At 40.0% G+C, this 21783-nt stretch overlaps 1 protein-coding gene across 1 annotated transcript; it reads left to right on the top strand.

Moving 5' to 3' along the window:
* Positions 1–618: 618 nt before the first annotated feature.
* LOC105756574 (zinc finger protein 665) lies at positions 619–19074 on the top strand. The gene is made up of 4 exons (XM_023736381.1): positions 619–658; positions 6017–6102; positions 11250–11376; positions 14364–19074. The coding sequence occupies exons 2-4, from the start codon at positions 6049–6051 to the stop codon at positions 16631–16633; spliced, it is 2451 nt and encodes an 816-aa protein (XP_023592149.1). The 5' UTR covers positions 619–658; positions 6017–6048; the 3' UTR covers positions 16634–19074.
* Positions 19075–21783: the final 2709 nt, after the last annotated feature.

The raw sequence follows: 21783 nt of genomic DNA on the forward strand, positions 1-21783 counted from the left end.
AGAGATAGAAATGGAAATGATGCACTGATCGGGTGACAGGATGAAACTGCACATTCGCACAGGCACAGTTTTGCATTTCACATTTCAGTATGCGTCCTCTACGGAGACAGCTCCAGTGCTTTCTTAATTAAACGGCTTACATTAAATTTAACTGCAGGAGACACTCCTAGATCCAACCACATCCACACATGGACCCCCCCACACCGAGGTCTCAGCGCCCCAACGGTGCCTCACTTATTACTCGCCAGTCTCCACCCCTCCACCGGCTAACAAAAATAGTTTCGACTTAAAACATTTTCAACCTGTTAAGAGGAAAACATCGCAGCTTTCAACATAAGTGGCCCACACAACCAGAAGCTTTTACCTTCAACTGTGAAAAACATTCAGTTAAAATAGGCAGAGAGCCACACGTCTCCACATGACACTAATGAGATTCAAAAGTTTCCAAACCTGGAAAATAGAGACGCCCAGGGAGGGCGACTCCGGGAAGCAGGCCCAGCCCGGTCCCCCTCACCACCCGCCTTTGTTCCCTGCCCAGGCGTGGCCCATCTCCTTGCCCCGCCCCTTGCCGATTGGCCTTGCCCCCAAGCCACTGGGCTCACTCCGCCGCGCGCCTGCGTAGTTTACTGCAGCGACGGAGAAACAAGGGCACCCTGAGGTAACTTTATTTCTTTCTGGTTTAAATCTGCTCTTCGCGAACTCAGTCCTCCAGATCCGGCCCAGGTGGATGGGGGTGGGGGTGGGGGTCTCTCCGGACATTAAAATCCCCGTACCTGCTCTTCCCACCCCCGCAAATCCTGGCGCTGCCTTGAGATGTGTCGGCCTTCCGACGGCCGGGGATCCGCTTTGGTTTCGGTTTAAAATCGCGCTGAGGCGGGGCCCCGCCGCGGCCTTTGTGCCTTCCAGAGGTGTAAACACCACCTACTGAGTTGTTTTACTGTTTAAAACCTTTCCCTGACCCCCGCCCGCCTTGCGCCGGGTAGAGTCCTCACCGGGAGATTGATTCGCGACAGTCGTCCTCCACCCCACACACTAGTATCGCCCCTGAATGCCGGCGCCAGCCCCGCGTCCTCTCCCTGGTCGTGGGACTCTGAGACCCCACCTCTCCTGAGAGTCGGTCCTCGCGTCTTCCTCAGGCCAGGTCCCGCCCCCCCCCCCCCCCGCCTTGGCCGTCACCGCTTCCTCCCTGACCTCCGTGTCGGGAGAGGGGATCCAGGTGTGTCCTGTGACACCCCATGTTCTTCCATCCCCAGTCCCTCCCACTGCGTGGAATGTGTACTCTTCCCGGGCAGCGGACATCTCATTCCATCCCTGTGCACGTGTAGGGTGCAGGAGGACCAGCAGAGAGGGAACTCAGCAAGTTAGGGGTACTAGAGAGTGGGGGTAGAGGGGATGTATAACAGGGAGAGCTGTGGGGAAACAGATGGGGGACAATCAGAGAGGTTAGAGGAAAGAGCAACAGGAGGTGAAACAGGGCAGAGAAGGGGAGAAATAGAGGAGTAAAGAGTGGGGAAGGAGATGAGAAACAGAGAGGAGAGAAAAGAAGGAGTGAGACAGAAAGACGCACAGAGAGAGGGAGACACATAGCAGTGCAGGAGGAGAGGAACCCGGATCCAGGTGAGTGGGGAGTTGATCGTTTTACGGATGATTAAATTATGATGTATTGATTAGTGCCTTTATAATCTAATTTAAAATTTGCTTAAATCATACAGATGAGAATTACAAAACTGTCTATAAGAATTGTGCATTTTATCATTATTTGCATCAGAAGATGACTTCCATCACAACTGCTATTAAGCCAGACGGCAGTGACTTGTCTCAGTCAATTTTGGGTCATCCCTGCCCTTTTCCTGGGATGGAGTAGGGTTAGAGGGGTGAAATGGGGCAAGATATTACTGGTTTTCTGTCGCTACATGGTGCCTTATAAAAAGAACATTATAAATCTGAGGTTTACTTTGTGTGTGTGGATTTACTTTTATCTTAATTCATTATTCTCTTTCAAGCTTATTTGACAAATCTTAATTTATTGAATTTCAGCTTTATTCTGTAAATAATCATCAACTTCTGAAATAAGCTTTGGCAGCATCCTGTAATCAGATGCTCATGCCATTCTTTTCTGAATATGATATATTTTCAGTTTTTTTTTTAAATACTGACCCCAGGATTGTTTAGATTTTAATTTCTCAGTGGGTTTCCTTGTAAAGCTTATTGTGTCCAGTTCCTATTATGAGGCCTGCATGCTTTCTATTCTTTTTCATTTATTAGAAACATTCTTTGTTGTTGTTAGGTGCCATTTAGTCAGTTCCAACTCATAGTGACCCTATGTACAACAGAACGAAACACTGCCCATCCTCACAATCGTTGTTATGCTTAAGCCCATTGTTGCAGCCACTGTGTCAAACCATCTCATTGCGGGTCTTCCTCTTTTTTGCTGACCCTCTGCTTTACTAAGCATGATGTCCTTCTCCAGGGACTGATGATCCCTCCTGACAACATACCCAAAGTATGCGAGACATTGTCTCTCTATCTTTGCTTCTAAACAGCATTCTGGCTCTACTTCGTGTTTGTTCTTTTGGCAGTCCATGGTATATTCAATATTCTTCTCCAACACCACGTTTCAAAGGCATTAATTCTTTGGTCTTCTTTATTCATTGTCCAGCTTTCACATGCATAGGAAGCGACTGAAAACACCATGGCTTGGGTCAGGCGCACTTTAGTCTTCAGGGTGACATCTTTTGCTTTTCAACCCTTTAGAAACATTCTTTGATACCTAGTAAATAAATTTAGACTCTTTCAATGTGCATTTGGAAAGGATGTCAATATTTTTTATATTAACAATTTTTTTTGTATTAACCAGTTAGTCTAATATTTGGTTTTCTTCCTGTATGTTATCTGTTAAAATAGTGAGCTGTGAGCTACTGAGTAGTTGTTCCCCTCAAGTCCCTCTGGTCCTTTCTGTACAAATGTTGCAGGGTGGCCTGGATTCCCTTGGAACCTTTTTCCAACAGAGCCAATCTATTCACAATGAAGAAATTTGCTCAGAGATTATCTCCATAGCTGACCCTCTTTTAATGTATTTAACGCCAGTAACTATGTGTTTGTAATTTTATATTTTTCTTTTTTTATATTTAATTGTGATTTTCTAGCAATGAGGAATTAATTGCTTGGGAGCAATGTGATTAAAACCATGAAAAGGAAATTGCTCTTAGGCATATGAAGAATGGCCCTGGAATATTTTTTTGTTGTTGTCACTGTGAAAATATACATAACAAAACATACGCCAGCCCAACAAGGTCCTGGAATTTTTAAGGGGAAGAGTGATAAGGACCAACTTTGCCCACTGCTCCATCCAGGCCACCATTTCAAAATTCAGTTACACCCAGCTCTGCTTACTCAGATCTTCTGAGGATAACTTGGTGAAATGACCCTCCCTTTGGGCCTTAATCTGCCCAACTACAACATGGAGGTATGGGCTGCACCAGGAATTCTGAATCTAAGCAACAGTGATTCCTGAAATGATGGTAAAAATTGAATGTGTCTGTGTGTGGCAGTCCTTCTAAGTGACCATTTATAATAGAATCTTAATTGGGTCTCAACCAAAAACAAAAAAAAAAAACAAACCAAACCTGTAGCCCTTGAGTCCACTCATAGTGGCCTCGTGTGTCACAATAGAACTGCTCTGTAGGGTTTTCATGGCTGACCTTTTGGAAGCATATTGCCAGGCCTTTCTTCCAAGATGTCTCTGGGTGAGTTTCAACCACCAACTTTTTAGTTAGCAGCTGACCATTTAAATGTTTGTACCACCCAGAGGCCCTAAGTGGGTCCCAGTCCTTCAAAAAATGAGAGAAAAAAATAACAAAAACAGTAGGGTGGAGGCAGGGGCATTGGCTCAGAGATAGAGACCATCTGTCAGAGGTCTCTTTATTCATCAGAGATAAATCTGAAATGAGATCACATTACTCCATGTTGGAACACTCCATGGCTTCCCATTGCCCTCAGGACAAAATCCAGACTCCTCACTGAGGCCTGTATACTGGGGGTCTGCCTGTGTCTCCCTCATCCTGGGAGCTTACCCTCTTCCCATGACTCACTCTGCCCCAGTCACATTGCCTTTTCTCTGCTCCCAAACACCAAAACCTGTTCTGTGTCAGGTCTTTGTTCTTGCTCTTACCTTTGTCCCTGTGTCATCCTAGCTCTGGCTCTTTATCCTGCTTCAGGTCCAGTCTCAGAGATGATCCTTCCTTCCCCTACACATACTATGTAAAGTTCTCTCCACCAGTCAGTCTCTATCAGGTTACCCAGGTTTTATTGTCTCCAGTTCAATTACCCATATCAGAAATATTTTCCATTGGTTATTTTAAGTTTTTTTTCTGTTTTCTCTCCATTGGAGGAGGCACAGTCTCCATCTTTTTCAGTCTCCACCTTGTTCACAGTCTCCACCTTGCTCTCAGTCTTCATCTTGTTCACCACACGGCTGTGGCATCTTACTTTGGGGGCTGTGTTCAGATGCTAAGGCTGGGGGATGGGCTGAGTTGTCCTCATGGAAAACCAAGGGGCTAGAACAGGTGATGAAGATGGGTCCCATGTAATGGAAATTTTAGCTGTAATTGATTTAAATTTCCTGTGGTTATTTATCTGACTCCAAATTAAATCAGAAGGCTGCCCTGAGTCCTACAAACCCTGCAGACCTGGGATCCTCACAGTGTGAGGATGTCACCATGTTCCGCCTGCAGTGTCACTGCCCTCCCCCAGCTCCCAAGTCTTCCGTTTTCTGCACATCAGAGACTAGCTATTATGTCTGACGGGCTTCACCTTCCACCAGGTGATCTGCTCAGAATCAGAGATCCTAGTATGCCTTCAGGAGGAGGCTGGAGAAAGTCAGGAGCCTAAGAGGGCAGGAAGGAGGCACCTGATAAAAAGCTAGGGATTCTTTTTTTATTTTGGTAAATATATATGTAACAAAATATTTGCCATTTCAACAGTCTTCACTTGTACGATTCAGTAACACTAATTACGTTCATCATGTTGTTCAACTCTCACCATTACTAGTCCCGAACTTTTCTGTAACCCTTAACAGAAGCTCATTCCCTGGGCTGCACAAACTGTTTGCATTCAACTACTAAACTAAAGGTTGACAGTTCAAACCCACTGAGCAGTGCCATGAAAGAAAGGCCTGGCAGTCCGCTTCCATGAAGATTACAGACAAGAAAACCCTATAGAGCTCAGTTCTACTCTGTAACACGTGAAGTTCCCATGAGTTGAAATTGACTTGGTGGCAACAGATTTGTTTTTTGTTTTTTTTTGTAACGGAAGCTCAGTGTTCAAAAGCTAAGGAGTCTTGCTATTTACTATGTGTAAGTGGGGAGAGGAAAGGATAATGATGGCCTCTCCAAAAAGATCCTGGGCCTTTCACTCTGTGACTTCCTCGCTGAAGTCTGTCCAGTCAACTCTCAGCTGCCTTTAAAATTGGCCTTTGTAACATCCCCAGTTGCTGGCAAGTTTTCCCAGCCATGCCTACTTGTTGTTCATACTGAAGGCTCATTGTTGTTGTTTATTTCCATTCTGGCTGTGGCGCCTGTGCCCAGAGGCCCTTGAGCCCAGTCTGCACGCACATGCACCAGGGATAGGTGGGGAAAGTGGAGGGGAACCCTTAGAGGCCCCCAGAAGGAATGTCTTAGTTTCCTAGTGCTGCTGTAACAGAAACCCAATAAAAATGAGGTGAGGGGCTCTGGTCTGCATGGGGTGTGGTGTCAGGGCCCATCTGGGACCTGAAGCGGGGGGTCAATCCAGCCCAGATCCCTCTGGTGCAGCGTAGTTTGGACTTCACCAGGAGGGGAGGGTGATAAACTCACCTGTTGGTCCCCATGTAGGTGGTTATTGTCTCTTAGTCCCTCCTGGGCAGTGTGGCAGCAGGGACCGTCTTTCCCCAAATAAGGTTCTCCCTTGTCTGTGGTTGTGGCATGGGAAATTGGGTATGTTGATTCTGACCATTTAACAGCATATTTTCCACACTCAGGATTGACTTTTCAAGACTGATCTTACCTGAGAATGAAGCCAGGTGGAGGAAGGAAAAAAGAGGCATCCAGAATGGCTCTTTCCCAGGTAACAGTTATATTCTCTGTTGGTGGCTCTGTCCTTTCCTTCCTGAAATGCTGTCATGAGACTTTGCTCGTCTCCTCTGACAAACATGTCCTACCTTACGTGTTCACTTATACTCATCATTGGCCTTCCTTCCGTTCCTTCTAACCTCCACACAGATTCCATTTCCCCACGACCCAGGATGTGGGACTTGTGAAGAGGCTCCATTTGGGGGGTGTCATGGGAAGGGCTTCACAACAGGCCTGGGTGGGAACAGGGAGTGTGCCTCGTGGGGGCAGTGAGGGTGGACAACAGGGAGGGTTTAGGGCATCTGGATGCCTTGTGTGGTGCAGTGAATTACTTAATATGGCCCTTCTAGCCATAGTCTTTGTAAGTCTCACCAAATGACCTGGTGAGTGTATGCAAATGAGATGATTGTGGCCCACCAAGGGGATTGGATAGCTTGCTAATAATGTCAATAAGATGCATGGCACCTTTGGGGAGTGGGACTATGCACATAAGGTATATGGAATCCTAATGAGGGGATTGGTCAGTTTTGCCATCCCACTAGGCTTAAAATGAGCCATCCCAGAGGTGGGAAGGGGACACCTCATGATTATCAAGAAGGAAGACCCTGGAGTGGAGCATGTCCTGTGGACCCGGGATGCCTGCACTGAGAATCTCCTAGCTCAAGAGGACAGAGACAGCAGCACAAGACAGCTGGAGTGGGGCTTGCCGACCCATGGAGCTGAGAGATGTAACACTTGCCCAAGAAGGCCCCCAGCAGGGTCCAGCAGCAGAGGGCGAGAAGAAGCTATCCGTATCAAGGAATTGCATCCTGAGCTGTTGTTCCTGTTACTTACAAATTAATCCTGATCCCGAGTTATACCGTTAATCCACTAATAAACCACTTAACTGTAAGTACGGTTCTTGAGTTCTGTGAGACATTGAAGGGAATTACAGAACCCAGAAGATGAGAGGGAGGGTACTGAGGGGAGGAGGGGTAGTTGATGTTAGAGATGATGGAGTGGTAAAGCAGTTTGGAAAACTGGGACATTTGGGACATCTTTAACCTCTGCCTTATAGGAACCAGCTTTGTGCTGACCCTTAGAAATTATTCATTTACCTTGTCAGCTCTCTGTGGACCAGCATTAAAGAAACTTCACATTTATGTGCTGTTATTAATCTGCGGGAACAGCTGAAAATTCTGGAAAAGAAGTCTTATAACGAGAAACCTCCTCTGCTTGATTTTATAATACATCTGAAGCTAAACAAATGAATCAGTGTGTCTCTGGCTCCAAAATATTAATAGTTTAGAATGGAATGGGAAGTTCAGAAATAGACATCAGTGATAGAGGATGTTTAATCCATAATTGGTTTTAAAATATTAAGTGAACCTAAATGTCTAAAAGTAGGAGCTTCTTTAAATCATTCATAGCACATCTATGCCATGGAGTCTGTGGTGTTTGCTCAGGGACATTTTCGGTAAAAATGTTTTCAATTTAGCCGAGACCTAGGAACAGAACTTTCTTTGTCATCAGAGAGGGTGGAGCCACATTCTCATTCCACCATTGTTAAATATGTTATTCTAAACATCACATGGTAGATACATTTATTTTATTGTAAAACTCCACATAGGAGGGACTAAGAAGTAAAACACTTTCTTCCCTGTCACGCCCTCCACCATCACTCACCACCTTCATCCAGAACCGCTTTTGCCAGTTATGTGTCAGTAGTCAGTGCAAGTCTTGTTAAATGCATTTATACATTGTATAATTTTAGGGGAAAAAAAAAAAACTAGTGAACGTTTTGTTGTGATATTTTATTCTGCAGTTTTTAAAAATGTTCACACCCTGTGTCTTAGAGTCGCTTTCACGTTACAAATATAGAGCTAGCTTGCTCTTTTAGATCCTCAGTAGAGCATTCTCTTAATGAAGACATATGGGGCCTCTCTTAGTTATCTAGTGCTACTATATCAGAAATACCATGAACAGGTGGGTGGCTTTAATGAACAGAAATTTATTTTTCACAGTTTTAGGAGGCTGGAAGTCCAAACTCAGGGCGCCAGCTCTAGGAGAAGGCTTTCTCTCTCTGTTGGCTCTGGAGGAAGGTCGTCTCTTTTCAGCTTCTGTTCCTTGGTGATCTTCATGTGACCTGGCATCTACCTCCCCCCATCTGTGCTCTCTTGCTGCTTGCTTATTCTGCTCTTTTATAGCTAAAAAGAGATTGATTTAAGACACATCCTATACTAATACTACCTCATTAACATAACAAAGAAAACAGTATTCCCAAATGTGATTATAACCACAGGTGTAGGGGTTAGGATTTACAGTGCACATTTTTGGGTGACAGAATTCAATCCATGACAAGACCTTTATGGTTTTCTGCTGCTATAAAGAATGTTGCAGTGCCTGCCTCCTGCCTCTGATACACTGACTTCTGTGCAGATGTCTGAGGGTTCCATGGGAGTGTGCAAGTTGATTGTGACTTCAAGGATGGTGCATTTCATATTTTGATAGATTTTGACAAGATATCCCTCCCCTTCCTCCAAAACCAAACACCAAACCTTAAACCCATTGCCATTGAGTCAATTCCGACTCATAGCAACACTATAGGATGGAGTAGAACTACCCCACAGGGTTTTGAAGGAGCTGCTGGTGGATTTGAATTGCCGACCTTTTGGTTAGCAGCCAAGCCCTTAACCACTGTGCCACCAGGGCTCAAGGTTTCCTCTGATTTAAGTAAATCTTGGTACTATGTTTTTTGCATATTTTAAAAATCTGAGGAAAATGACAACTCTTTGTGTTTCCATTTTCCAACTACTTGTGAGTCTGAGTAAGTTACTGCTTTGTGGACATGTATATATAAAATGGATTTGCATACTTTGCTTGGTTTTCTTTTAAGGCATTTTGGGAGCTTCAATCTGTAGTTTAATTTTTTATGTATGTCCTGGCATCTATTTTAGGAGCCCTGGTGGCACAGTGGTTAAAGCTATGGACTGCTAACCGAAAGGTCGGCAGTTCAAAACCACCAGCTGCTTGGCAGGAGAAAGATATGACAGTCTTGTTTCCGTAAAGATTTACAGCCTTGGAAACCAAATGGGTCATTATGAGTTGGAATTGACTCGACAGCAGTGGGTTTGGAGTTTGGTATCTATTTTAATTGAATAATGAAGCAAATATTTCCTTCATACCATATTTTTTTTTATCTTACTTTGGAAAGTCTCACTTATTAATGACTACAGAATATTATGCTATGCTTAACTTCTAATGTTTTATTGTTTAATATTACTTTTACATCTCTTTAATTTGGATTTTTGCATATACTTATAGCTATTTTATTTTGTTCATTTTACATTTTTAGATAGTATAATAATAGTAGTAGATTCATATGTAGTTTGGAAAGCGCCTCCGTTTTGTTTTTCTTCTCAAAAATGGATACAGTTGTATTTACATTTTTGCATACAGGTAGTCCACAGCTTAATTCCCGACTTACAATGTATTCAAGTTATGACAAACTGCACTTGCCACCGTATGTTTTTTTTACATCTTATCATTAGTAATATGTATGTATGTATTAAAATATGTATGTAAATTTATATGTAATGTTTCCAGCCCCCAAAGACAGATAATGATTGAATTTATAAAGATACTAAAAGGCAATAGTAATGAAAACTAAAAAAAAAAAAAAAAGGTATTTGACTTACATCAGAGCCCATTTACAATGGAGTTGTTGGAACAGAACCCTGTCATAAGTCAGGGACTACCTGTATGTATATTAATAGAGACAGGAGTTAAAGGTTTTGGTATGGTTTTCATTTTTGCATTTTTTTGTGATCTAATATAAAATAGTGATAACAGACTAAATTGTATGATTTATACGTTTTCATTGTACCACAAATGCTGAAATGCACTTGAGCAAAAATAAAAAATAATGAAAAATTATATGAAAAATACGTTATTCAAAGACAACTCCTATTATTTCGATTCACTTTTCGTGGTATGTGTGTGCGTACATGCATGTATGTGCAGTCCTGTGGGATTTACCAAAGACACATCAGCATTTCATAAATTAGTTTTACAGTTTTTAATAGTTGAAAATATGTCTTAAATGTCTTTCTTCATCCTCATTTTTGTCTAAGGAGCCCTGGTGGTACAAATCGTTGAGTGCTTAGCTGCTAACCAAAAGGTTGGTGGTTTGAGCCCACCCAGAGGCCCTCCAGGACAAACACCTGGCAGTCTGCCCCCACAGAGATTGCAGTCAAGAAAACCCTATGAGGCAATTCTACTCTGTCACATGAGGTTACTGAGTCAAAAACAACTTGACGGCACCTAACAATGATTTTTGTCTACACCATAGTGGCAATGAGCTAATAATAGTAAGAATGGTAACGAATTATGTGTACGTATTTGTATGCACATATATAATGACCTTTTTTTCCAGCTTCCTATTGTTGGGCTTGAACTTGTTTTAAGTTTTGTCAGTTTGGAAATAGTAGCATACTTTTAATGCTGTATCTGTTACTTAACTGATTTTTTAGATTTAATTCTAAAACTTGACCACCTGGATTCAGTTGCTGAGTCTGTAACTTATTAGCTGTTTGAGTGTCTTACAATGTCTGTAATACGGTTGTCTCCTGTGTAAGATGTGAACAGATCTTTCTCTGTTGGGCTGTTATGTCATTATATGATTTAATACATACAAAGCATTTAGGGTAAAGCTTAGCACATTAATGTTCAAAAAATTTTAGTCGTTGCTGTTATTAGCACCATTGCAATTTTTTTATTCTGACGTTTCTTTAAAGCCACAGTGGACTTTGTCATCCCTGAAGACATCATCTTGCTGTAGCCCATTTGAGAAACTCAGTCACTTGCTGTACAGAACATAACATCTAACACTTCTATATAGATGACTCTGTCGAATTTATTTGTATAATTCTTTTGTTGTTCACAAAAATATGAAATCCACAATGATTTAGTGGATTTCATATCCTTTACTGGAAAAGTATAATAAAATACAATTACAGAGATATAACTTGCTCAGAATTTTCTTAGGCAGGTCTGTCAAAATGCTTTATCAAACTGATCGTTGTACCTCTGCTGTTCTCTCATTTTGCATGAAAATAAGAACACCACACATGTCCACTTAGTGAAATGTGTCTTTCATTACAGGAACTGTTGACATTCAGAGATGTGGCCATAGAATTCTCTCAGGAGGAGTGGGAATGCCTGGACCCTGCTCAGAGGGCTTTGTATAAGGACGTGATGTTGGAGAACTACAGGAACCTGATCTCCCTGGGTGAGCATAACTTCGCCCGTAAGTTGGTATCTACCCTTCTGTATCTTTGTATTTTCCTTTGGGAGTCTTCCTTGCTTGATGTAGTTTCACATCCCTGTTCTTTACGTAGAGATTGAAGTTGATTCAGAAATGAAAAGCTTCTTAATACAGCATCTGAACTTTAGCCTTCCTGTTTCTTCAGATGTTCTGCCTACTTCATGCTAAATCAGAGCTTGAGTAAGCACAAAACATTATGGCAAATGTTAAAATATCTGCTTTCCTGGTTTTACCCCTGTGTTTTGATTGTTGGGAGAGAGCCAGATACCTACATATTTAAAATATTTCTTATGTATTTACAAGGAGGCAGTAGACTAATTTGTGAGATAGTGTTATAGACCCATCGGTAACGTCCTCTTTTCCCAGCTGAACAAAGGGCTTGGATTCTATCTGGAAAGTCACAGCACATCATGTTCCTTCTTTATTATAATCAAGAGTCTTTCTTTCTGACCTGAGTATTATCTCCATTTTGGAGCAAGGGAAAGAACCCTGGACTGTGGAAATGAAAATAGCAAAAATAGAAAAAGAAAGAAACAAATGCCTGGGAATGTATCAGAGGTATGAAAACAGGTAAGAGTTCACATGGGCAGAGAGGAAGTGAATCCATTAAATAATCTTTGGGAAACTCCCCAAATGGGAGAGATATATGGGAAAGCAAAAGTTTATTTCTTGTGAGCTCTCAAAGGAAATTTTTTTTCCCTTCCACTTATCATTCTGTTCTTCACACATGTAACTTTCAACTCCAGTGGTGTTCCAGCTCAAGCAGATATGAAGGCAAAAAGTGATTATTGTGACCTCCAACATGCTATGATCTGGTCCCTGTGAACTCTTTGGTTCCTTGGCTTTGAGAGGGGCAGGAAAGGCTATTTCAAAGGGGTCCTCTTGCCCTTTGGTTTCTCCTTCTGTGCTTGATTCTGTCTGATCCTCACTTCTCAGTTCATACAGCTCAGAATGAGGCCTCTGTAGTCCTGACCCCAGGACATATCCAGGTTCCATTCCCATTTCACCTGCTTGGGAGACCTTCTCAGATGGGAAAACATTGCTGTTGCATCTGGGGCCCCACGAATTCCAAGGGGCTGTCTCAAACACTGTGTCTGCTACCTCAGCCATTTCTTCAGTTCTGCTATTCCAAACTTCAGGAATGTGTGCAACAGGATAGTGGGTTGGATCATTTAAGATTGTTATTCAGAAGTACTGTAAAGACAGTGGACACAGATCCTCTCTTTGAACCCCAGTCCTACATGGAGACCATATCCCATATCTCAGTCTTTTGTTGGCAGAGCAAGAACCCCACAAAATCTTACCCTCTTACTTTACTCCCACGTGTTAAATTTTTCTCCCTCTCCTAGCTGTCTGTCTAGTCTGGGAATGTAAAAACAAAAACAAAAAAACTTGATTCTTCCTGATTGTCTCCTAAATTTTTATGATTTTTGTCTCTGAAACTTAATTTTGAAATATACATTTCTAAAGAGAAAGCAGTGTAACAGTGTTAGTCAAATATACTGATTGCTCCCTTTGAGCTGGTAGTCACAGCTATAAGAATTGAGCATTTTCCAAGTTTACAACCTCACGTCTGTGAGGCTGTTGACCAAACTGTTCTTCGTGCCACGTTGTTCACCCCATGTGTGTGCCATTGTTCATTCTCCTTTAACAAATATGATCTTAGGATATGTGCTGCTGAAGCGAGCACAAAAAATATGATTTTGGCGCATCATATTGAGGGAGCTTGTACAGTTGAATGATGTGTATGTTTTTTAACTCTACCCCAATTTATTTTGTTTAAGCCACTGCTACTTGCAAATTTTCATGTTTCGTAAATGAACCTGTACTTTAATCATTACTTACATATTTTTGATGACACTCATAATGTTTTTGTTTCATATCTGCAATTTGTGGGACTGTAGGATCAAGGAATGAATATTGTTTTATATATTTTAAAAGAAGATTTCCCTTTTGAGTATTAAGTGTTATGGCTCAGCAGTAGGTTCCCTGAAACCTATAGAACCTTCAAAATTTTGTGAAAAGGTAGTCTTGGTTATTTCTTTTACTTCTATTTTCACCTGACTTAACCAAAACCAAACTCATTGCCGTCAAGTCAATTCCGACTCATAGTGACCCTATAGGACAGAATAGAACTGCCTCATAGGGTTTCCAAGGAGTGCCTGGTGGATTTGAACTGCTGACCTTTTGGTTAGCAGCTGCACACTTAACCATAGCACCACCAGGGCTCCTCACCTGACTTAGGACCTACTATTAAAGTATATTTTTCTCAATTAAATAGATTGGATTTTTTTAACTGGGAAGTTTGAATATCTTGAGAAGATACTTTTTATATTCAGTTACTTAGTCCCAGAATACTGTTAACTTGATTTACCATAATTTGTGGGGGGGGGACGGGGATCAGGTTTTTTAACTGTGGTGAAAATATGCGTAAAATACATCATCTCAACAATTTCTAAATGTACAACTCAGTGACATTGATTACATTCACGTTATGCATACATGAATCTACGGGCCTGTTGTTTCCTTTTGAAAAATTATGCTTACAAATCTATGGGAATATGATTGTGGGTAGGGTAGTTAAAATCTTGTCCTTGAAAGAAGATAAATTTCTCTTTATGAGATTGCCATATTTCTACTCCAAGTACTTTGGAACGGCAGTAGAAAAATACCTCTTCTTTTAGTACTTAAGTTTATATGCTGTAAGTAGTTTGGTCATAGAGTGTTTGAAACTAGTCTTCTCTGTAAATAATTTGAATTACATGTATTCATCCTTTCTTTATTGAGGAATCCGATTGCCTTTGCACTCCTAAACGTTTGAACACTGTGACTAGTAAGTTTGTTAACTGTTCATTATAAATATTACTTTTGGTGTAATGGGTTTCTCAATATAAAATATTCATCTTCCAATTCTAGTTAATAGGAAGCTTGTGGTTCTCTGTATTTTTCAGATATCTCATATAGATGTATGCTCCAGGAATTATCACCAAATGAGAACATTATTAAAGAAGAATTATTCCCAGCAGTGATGTTTGAAGGGCATGAAAGCCATGGTATAGAGAATTTTGACTGTGGTGAAGGCCTAGAATATATGCATGAATTTGAGAGTCAATGGGGATATAAAGAAAGAAATTATGAAGGAGTGACTACATCCCATAAAAACAGCCTAACTGGTAGAAATGACCAACAACATAACAAATCCTGGGAGAATTTTCCTGTAAAGCAGAGTGTTCCTGTAAGAAAAAGTTCATGTCAGTATTACAAATATGAGAATCAGTTTATGAGGAATTTATTAAAACTAAAAAATACCACAGGCCATGGAGAAAAGTATATGAAATATTTTGAAAATAGAATTGGATTAAGCTTTCGGTCAGATTGGGCTGAACTGCAGAGATTTCAAACTGAAGAGAAAATTTATGGATGCAGTCAAGTTGAGAAGTCTGTCAACAATGGTTGCCCAGTTTCATCAGTTCAAAGAATTTCTCCTAGTGTCGAATTCACTATTTGCAATAAATGTGGGGGGGATTTTAAGGATCCTTCATTGCTTACACAACACCAGAAAACACACTTTAGAGAAAAATCTTACAAACGTAGTGAACATGGGAAGCCTTTCAACCAAAGCTCAAGTCTCACTAAGCATCAGAGAGTTCATTCTGGGCCAAAACCTCCTGTATGTAATGAGTGTGGCAAAGCTTTTAATTCCCTCTCAAACTTGATTAAGCATAAGAAAACCCATACTGGAGAGAAACCATATACATGTAATGTATGTGGCAAGGCTTTTAGGCTCCGATCTTACCTGAGGATTCATCAAAGAATTCATATTGGAGAAAAACCTTATAAATGTAATGAGTGTGATAAGGCTTTTATCAGACGTTCACAACTTCTGGGTCATGAGAGAATTCATACTGGAGAGAAACCTTACAAATGTAATGAGTGTGGCAAAGCTTTTACCCTGCATTATTCCCTTACTCGACATCAGAGACTCCATAATGAAGTGAGTCTTTACAAATGTAATGAATGTGGTAGGGCTTTTGTCACTCCTTCATACCTTTGGTGTCATGAGAAAATTCACACTGGTGAGAAACCATACAAATGTATTGAGTGTGGCAAGGCCTTTAGGCAACAGTATGAACTCAGGATACACCAAAGAGTTCATACTGGTGAGAAACCATATAAATGTGTTGTATGTACCAAGGCCTTTAGGCAGCGGTATGATCTCCGGATTCACCAAAGAATTCATACTGGAGAGAAACCCTACAAATGTAATGAATGTGGCAAGGCCTTTACCTATTTTTCACACCTTACTAGACATAAGAAAATATTTGCTGAAAAGGGGCATTGTAAATATAATATATCTGTCAGTGCTTTTATCCAAAGCTCAAACCTTGGGGGTCATGAAATAATTTCTAGTAAAGAGAAAACTCACAAATGTAATGAGTGTGGCAAAGACTTTAATTCCGTCTCAGACTTCATTAAACATAAGAGAATTCATACCAGGGAGAAACCATATGCATGTAATGTATGTAGCAGGGCTTTTAGGTGCCTCTCTGAAATCAGGACTCACCAAAGAATTCATACTGGAGAAAAACCTTACAAATGTAATGAGTGTGGTAAGGCTTTTATCAGACGTTCTCACCTTTGGAGCCATGAGAGAATTCATACTGGAGAGAAGCCTTACAAATGTAATGAGTGTGGCAAAGCCTTTAGCCATCTTTCAAACCTTACTAGACATCGAAAAATACATACTGAAAAGGAACATTGTAAATCTAATATATCTGTCAGTTCTTTTACCCACAGCTCAAACTTTGAGTATCATCAGATAATTCATAGTAAAGAGACACCTCACAAATGTAATGAGTGTGGCAAAGACTTTAGTTCCTTCTCAGACTTCATTAAACATAAGAGAATTCATACTGGAGAAAAACTGTATACATGTAGTGTACGTCACAAGGTCTTTACTGGAAATTCATACCTCAAGACTCACCAGAGAATTCATACTGGAGAAAAACCTTACAAATGTAATGAGTGTGGTAAGGCTTTTATCACACGCTCACATCTTTTGGGTCATGAGAGAATTCATACTGGAGAGAAGCTATACAAATGTAATGAGTGTGGCAAAGCCTTTAGCCATCTTTCGAGCCTTGCTAGACATCAGAAAATACATACTAAAAAGGAACTTTGTAAATCTAATATATCTGTCAATGCTTTTATCCAAAGCTAAAACACTGGGAATCGTCAGGTGATTTGTAGCAAAGAGAAACCTTACAGATACAATGAGTGTGGCAAATGCTTTACCATACATTCAAGCCTTTTTAATCATAAGAGAAGTCATACTAGAGAGAAACCTTACAAATGTAGCAAAACATTTACCCATTTTGCAAACCTTACTAAACATCACAAAACGCATAATGAAATGGAATATTGTAAATGTAGTATATGTGTCACTGCTTTTACCCAAAACTCAAGCCTTGGGGATAAGATTCATACTGGAGGGAAACCTTACAAATGAGTGTTTTTTAATCAAATGTTCACACCTTTGGATGCATACTACAGAGAATCATTTCAAGTGATGACACTCACTAGAGTGTCATAAATCATTTATCTAGTTTTCACAATGGACTACACATCAGAGAATTCATAGTACAGAGAACTAAGCGTCTAGTCATTGAAGATTAATCAGCTTCATGTGATAAATTCTGCAGTGTAATTACGTCAGTGTTATTTAAAATTTATGAGATGATAGGTGACAAAATCACAAGGACATCTGTAGAAAGGTCCAAATATTTTCAGTTTAGACAATATTTTTATTCAACTATTTCAGAGTTCTTGAAAAGGCTTTATTTTGTTGACTTTCAGCATGATGTTTAGAACCTTTATCACAGGTCTTTCATGTGTCGATGTGATGGTCTCTGGGATGGGACTAGTAAGGACGTTGAATTTAAGATACGGTGTAAATTTGAATGAGAAAATGGAAAGACCTGGAGGATAGACAAAAAAACTGTTCTAAAATCATTACAATAAATGTCTTCAGGTCCCTCTTCTCCAGATTTGTTGGTACAAGAGAGGGTTACTGTCAGTTACAGAAGAGGATTGTTCTACTGGGTGACCAGGAAACAAGAGCAGGCTAAGAGAATTGAGAGACAGATTTTCTTCAGAACAGAATGATAGTTTACTAGCTACTACTAATGTGGTAGTAATAATGGAGAAGAAATGGTCTCCCTCTCCTTTGAAAGGAATAATATGTTTCCCCCTGCCTGGCACCCTCACTGGAATCATATGAAGAGATGACTGTGAATTTCCCTTAAGAATGAGCATACACAATGTGGATAAACTAGGAACTTCGTATCTTTATTCCCCCAAAACATTTTCCTTTAACTTGTGATCACTCCAGGGACAAAATTCGGTTTGGATGTTAAGAATGATGATGCCACATACCAAAGGGGTATGAGAATGTGTATTATATGTGAGCTGGGCAGGCTTAACAAGCTGGTATGAAATGGCTGGAGAGATCAGGGATACAAGCCTGGCTTGTGTTTTATGGTGGTTAGGAGGTGGGACCGGGGTGAGAGTACCTGTATGTAGTTTTAACTTCCTACTGGCACTAAGAGGGAGGGAGTTTTTTTATCAGCTTGCCCCATGGTGGGGCAGATGGAGAAGAGGAAGGGGCTCAGCCTTAAAAGCTGTCAGTAGTCAAACACCAAAAAGTGGAGTCAGATTCTCTACTACAATACTGAATGTCTTGAAGCTCTACAGTTTCCTTCATGCTAATATCTTGCTAGGAGTCCCTGGGTGGCAGAAACATTTAAGCACTTGACTACTAACTGAAATGTTGGCAATTCAATTCCACCCAGAGTCAAGGCCTGACGACTGAGTTTCAAAAGGTTACAGCCATTGAAAACCCTATGGAGCACAGTTCTACTCTGAATCACATGGAGTCACTATGAGTAGGAATTGACTTGATGGCAACTGGTTTGGTTTTTAATATCTTCTTACATGCCCTTTCCTGCTGCAAACATAGGACCCTTTGTGCAATATGATTTTTGGAAGTGCTTGTGGAATCTATATAGATAAAATGCCTAATGTTTTTACATCAGCTTCACGAAAACTATTGTATAGAAGTGCTTATCAGACAATAAATATAATTTTACGTAAAGAGCAAATTTGCAAAGGCTTAAAAATATCAACTTGAAGTTACAGTATTAAGCAATATGTTAAATGATTTTTTCAACTAAAATTCCTTTTCTTAATATAAAATTTATCTTGTTATTTTTAACCCACACATTTTAAACCAATTTATATGTTTAATTTACATTTCTTTTCTGTGTGTTACTCCAGTGAAAAATTTAGAGGCTACATAAATTGAAGGGCTTTTCTGAGTCTTTTGTGATGTGAAAATAAACATAGGGCAATGAAAGGTACAAAGTAGGTTCTGTATAAACATGAGGAAGCGTGTCACTTTGTTTAGTTCAGTGAGAAAACTGGAATGGTACGAGGTGATGCACTGAAATCGAATGTGGAGGTAGGAGACCTTTGCTACCCTGCAAATCTCATGCTAGGATCTAGGGAACACAGTATGTTCCTTTCGTATCTGTACAAAAATCTGTTCCCCTTTTTGCCATTTTCATTGCCATCATCGTTATCTCTTGCCTCCATTACTGCAACTGGGCCACACCTCCCTCTGTGCCTGGCAACCAATGTATGTTTCGTTTCTATGAATTTGTCAATTCTTGAAATTAAAAAAATAGTAATAACTCATCGTACAATATGTGGTCTTTTGTGTAGTGTGTATCAGTACTTCATTCGTTTTTTATGACTGAATACTCCCATTTTTTAGATACACCACATTTTGTTCATAAACTGATATTCATTTGGATCCTTTCCATTTGGATCCTCCCACCTTTAAATAACCCACATGCCAAGCAATCCATCACAAAGGAAATTAGAAAATATTTTGAGCAGAATGGTAATAATGATAAAATAATTCAAAGTGTTCAGGATGAAGGGAAGACTGTTTAAAGGGAGTTTTATAGCATGTGTACATTTATTAGAATATAGTCAGTGAATAGGCTTCCCTTTAAGACATTTCATTTCTCACCCTGTTTTTTCTTTTTTGTTATTCCAGTTTCATTTCTGTTTTTGTTGCTTTGTATCCCGCTACCTCTTCAACCACCTCTGCTTACACCCTCTCTACACTGCTCCTAAATTCTTTTAGCTTCACCTCATTCTTTCTCCCCCTTTTTGATTCTCACCTTTCCAGTTTCCCTGTTTCCAACTTTTCAGTGTTTCCCTTACTTTTTTATTCTGCTTTTTGTCATTCTCCCTCCGTGTGTTCTCTCCTCTCCTTTTCTCACCTCGCTTTCTCCACCCTCATTTTGCTTCTAACTCCCCATCTTTTTTCTTTCAACTTTACTCTCTCTACCCTTCTATTCTCCCCCTTTCTTAGTTCCCTCTCTCCAATCCTCTGCTCACTGTCTCTCCTGCTATTTCCCACCCTCTCTCTCTCTTTGCTTCTTCACTTTCTTTGTCCCATATTACTCCTTTTTGATCCCCTCCCCAGCCAAATCCCTTCCTGCTTCCATGACTCAGGTCTCTATTTCACCTGCAAACATTTTTATCCCCTTTTTTCCTCTGTCTTCCATTTCTCTTTTTTTTCTTCAGTATTTCTTCCCCTTTTGCTGTTTCTTCCCTCACTCTGTCATTTTCTCCTCCCTTTCTTACTGCTTTTTCCACACTCTCTCATATATTCTGTTACTCTGTGTGTCTCATATTTTCCTTCTCATTTCTCCTCTGCTTTCTACTTTGTATTTTTCTATGTCCTTCCTGATTCCTTTCTCTGAGTACCATTTTTTATTCCTCTCATTGTGTCATCTTCCTTCTTCCTTTCTGAGTCTCTTCCATATATCTCTCTGAGGCCCTTTCTTCCTTATTCCTCTTTCTGACACCCCCTCTTTTAAACCCCATGATCCTAGTTTCTTCTCTTTTTCTCTGTTTCCCCCTCTATTTTTCTACCCCTCTGTTTTATTCCTTCTCCTTGTATGATTCATTACATACATCCTTTCTCTTGTCTGTGTTCTCACCTCTCAGTTAAGCATTTTTCTATTTTCTCATCCTGAAAATAGTTTTCAAAAATATATACAGTTAAAATTTCGGAACACATATTCCATCAAACTACAAAATTCTAAACAAAAATTCAAATACACAGATAAGCAGTGTTTTCATTCAAACTTTTTGCAGGCTCAGTTATCTCTTCAAATAAATGTCTTATGTGCCTCCCATGTGCGCAATGGAAGATCTGTGTGTGCATAGTGAGGTCAATGAGCATAAGTGCACACACAAGCACACATACATAAATATGCACCTACACACGTGTATACACAGATATACAGAACACACAATTCAGTACATTAGCAACTATTCTTAATATACAAGCCAAAAAATGCAGTTTTAAAATCTAAATACTATAATGAAGATTATATCTTGATAAAATTATAATTTATAATGAACACAGTCAATGTAATGAAACCACAAAATACTGTAAGTTGAATACCTTCATATTCAGCACCAAAAGAAGCTGACTTATAAATAGAATGAAATTTTATATTACAATTATAGTGAGGTGCCTGAGAATCGAATCCATCAACTTTGGCCTGCATCCATTGAAGTAAAGGAACATATAATGATGTAAGAGTGAGAAATTCCCTTGATTCCAGTGAGTCTGGAATAGGAAGATCATTCCTATTTTTAAATCCATGGAGGCCATTCTGTCATTTTCCAGAGCTTAATATTCAGAATCACAAGCAAAGGGTTCTGCATGGAAACATGAGTTGTGGGCTACAATTTTCATGGAAAATAAATTCTCCACTTACCATTACTTCCCCCTGAAAATTAATTTCTAAAATATATTTTCTTATGTTAAAAGACTGCCTGTGCCTAGGTTTGATGTGTTTCTTTTGTAGCACTTATCTGGCTCATATTCTAACATTTAATATTCACAATTCTATGGTTAGGAACTAATACTCTCCTTTTATAGAAAAAAATTTATACCCAGAGATGTTAAGTGACTCATATGACTTATCTAAATAGCAGTGTAGAGTCAGGATTTGAACAAGGGTAGCCTGGATCTAATTATATTGTGTTTACTACTGTGCTATGTTAACATAAAAACTCATTGCCGTCGAGTGACCCTATGGACAGGGTCGAACAGCCCCATAGGGTTTCCAAGGAGTGGCTGGTAGATTCAAACTGCTGGCCTTTTGGTTGGCAGCCAAACACTTGAGCACTGCACCACCAGGGTGCAGTATTTACATAGCTACCTTGATGTGTTCTTTAAATTTTACATAGATAGGTATAAATTTATAATATATAAAAATT

This window comes from Trichechus manatus, unplaced genomic scaffold, assembly GCF_000243295.1.
Source record: "Trichechus manatus latirostris isolate Lorelei unplaced genomic scaffold, TriManLat1.0 scaffold00087, whole genome shotgun sequence".
NCBI lineage: Eukaryota > Metazoa > Chordata > Mammalia > Sirenia > Trichechidae > Trichechus > Trichechus manatus.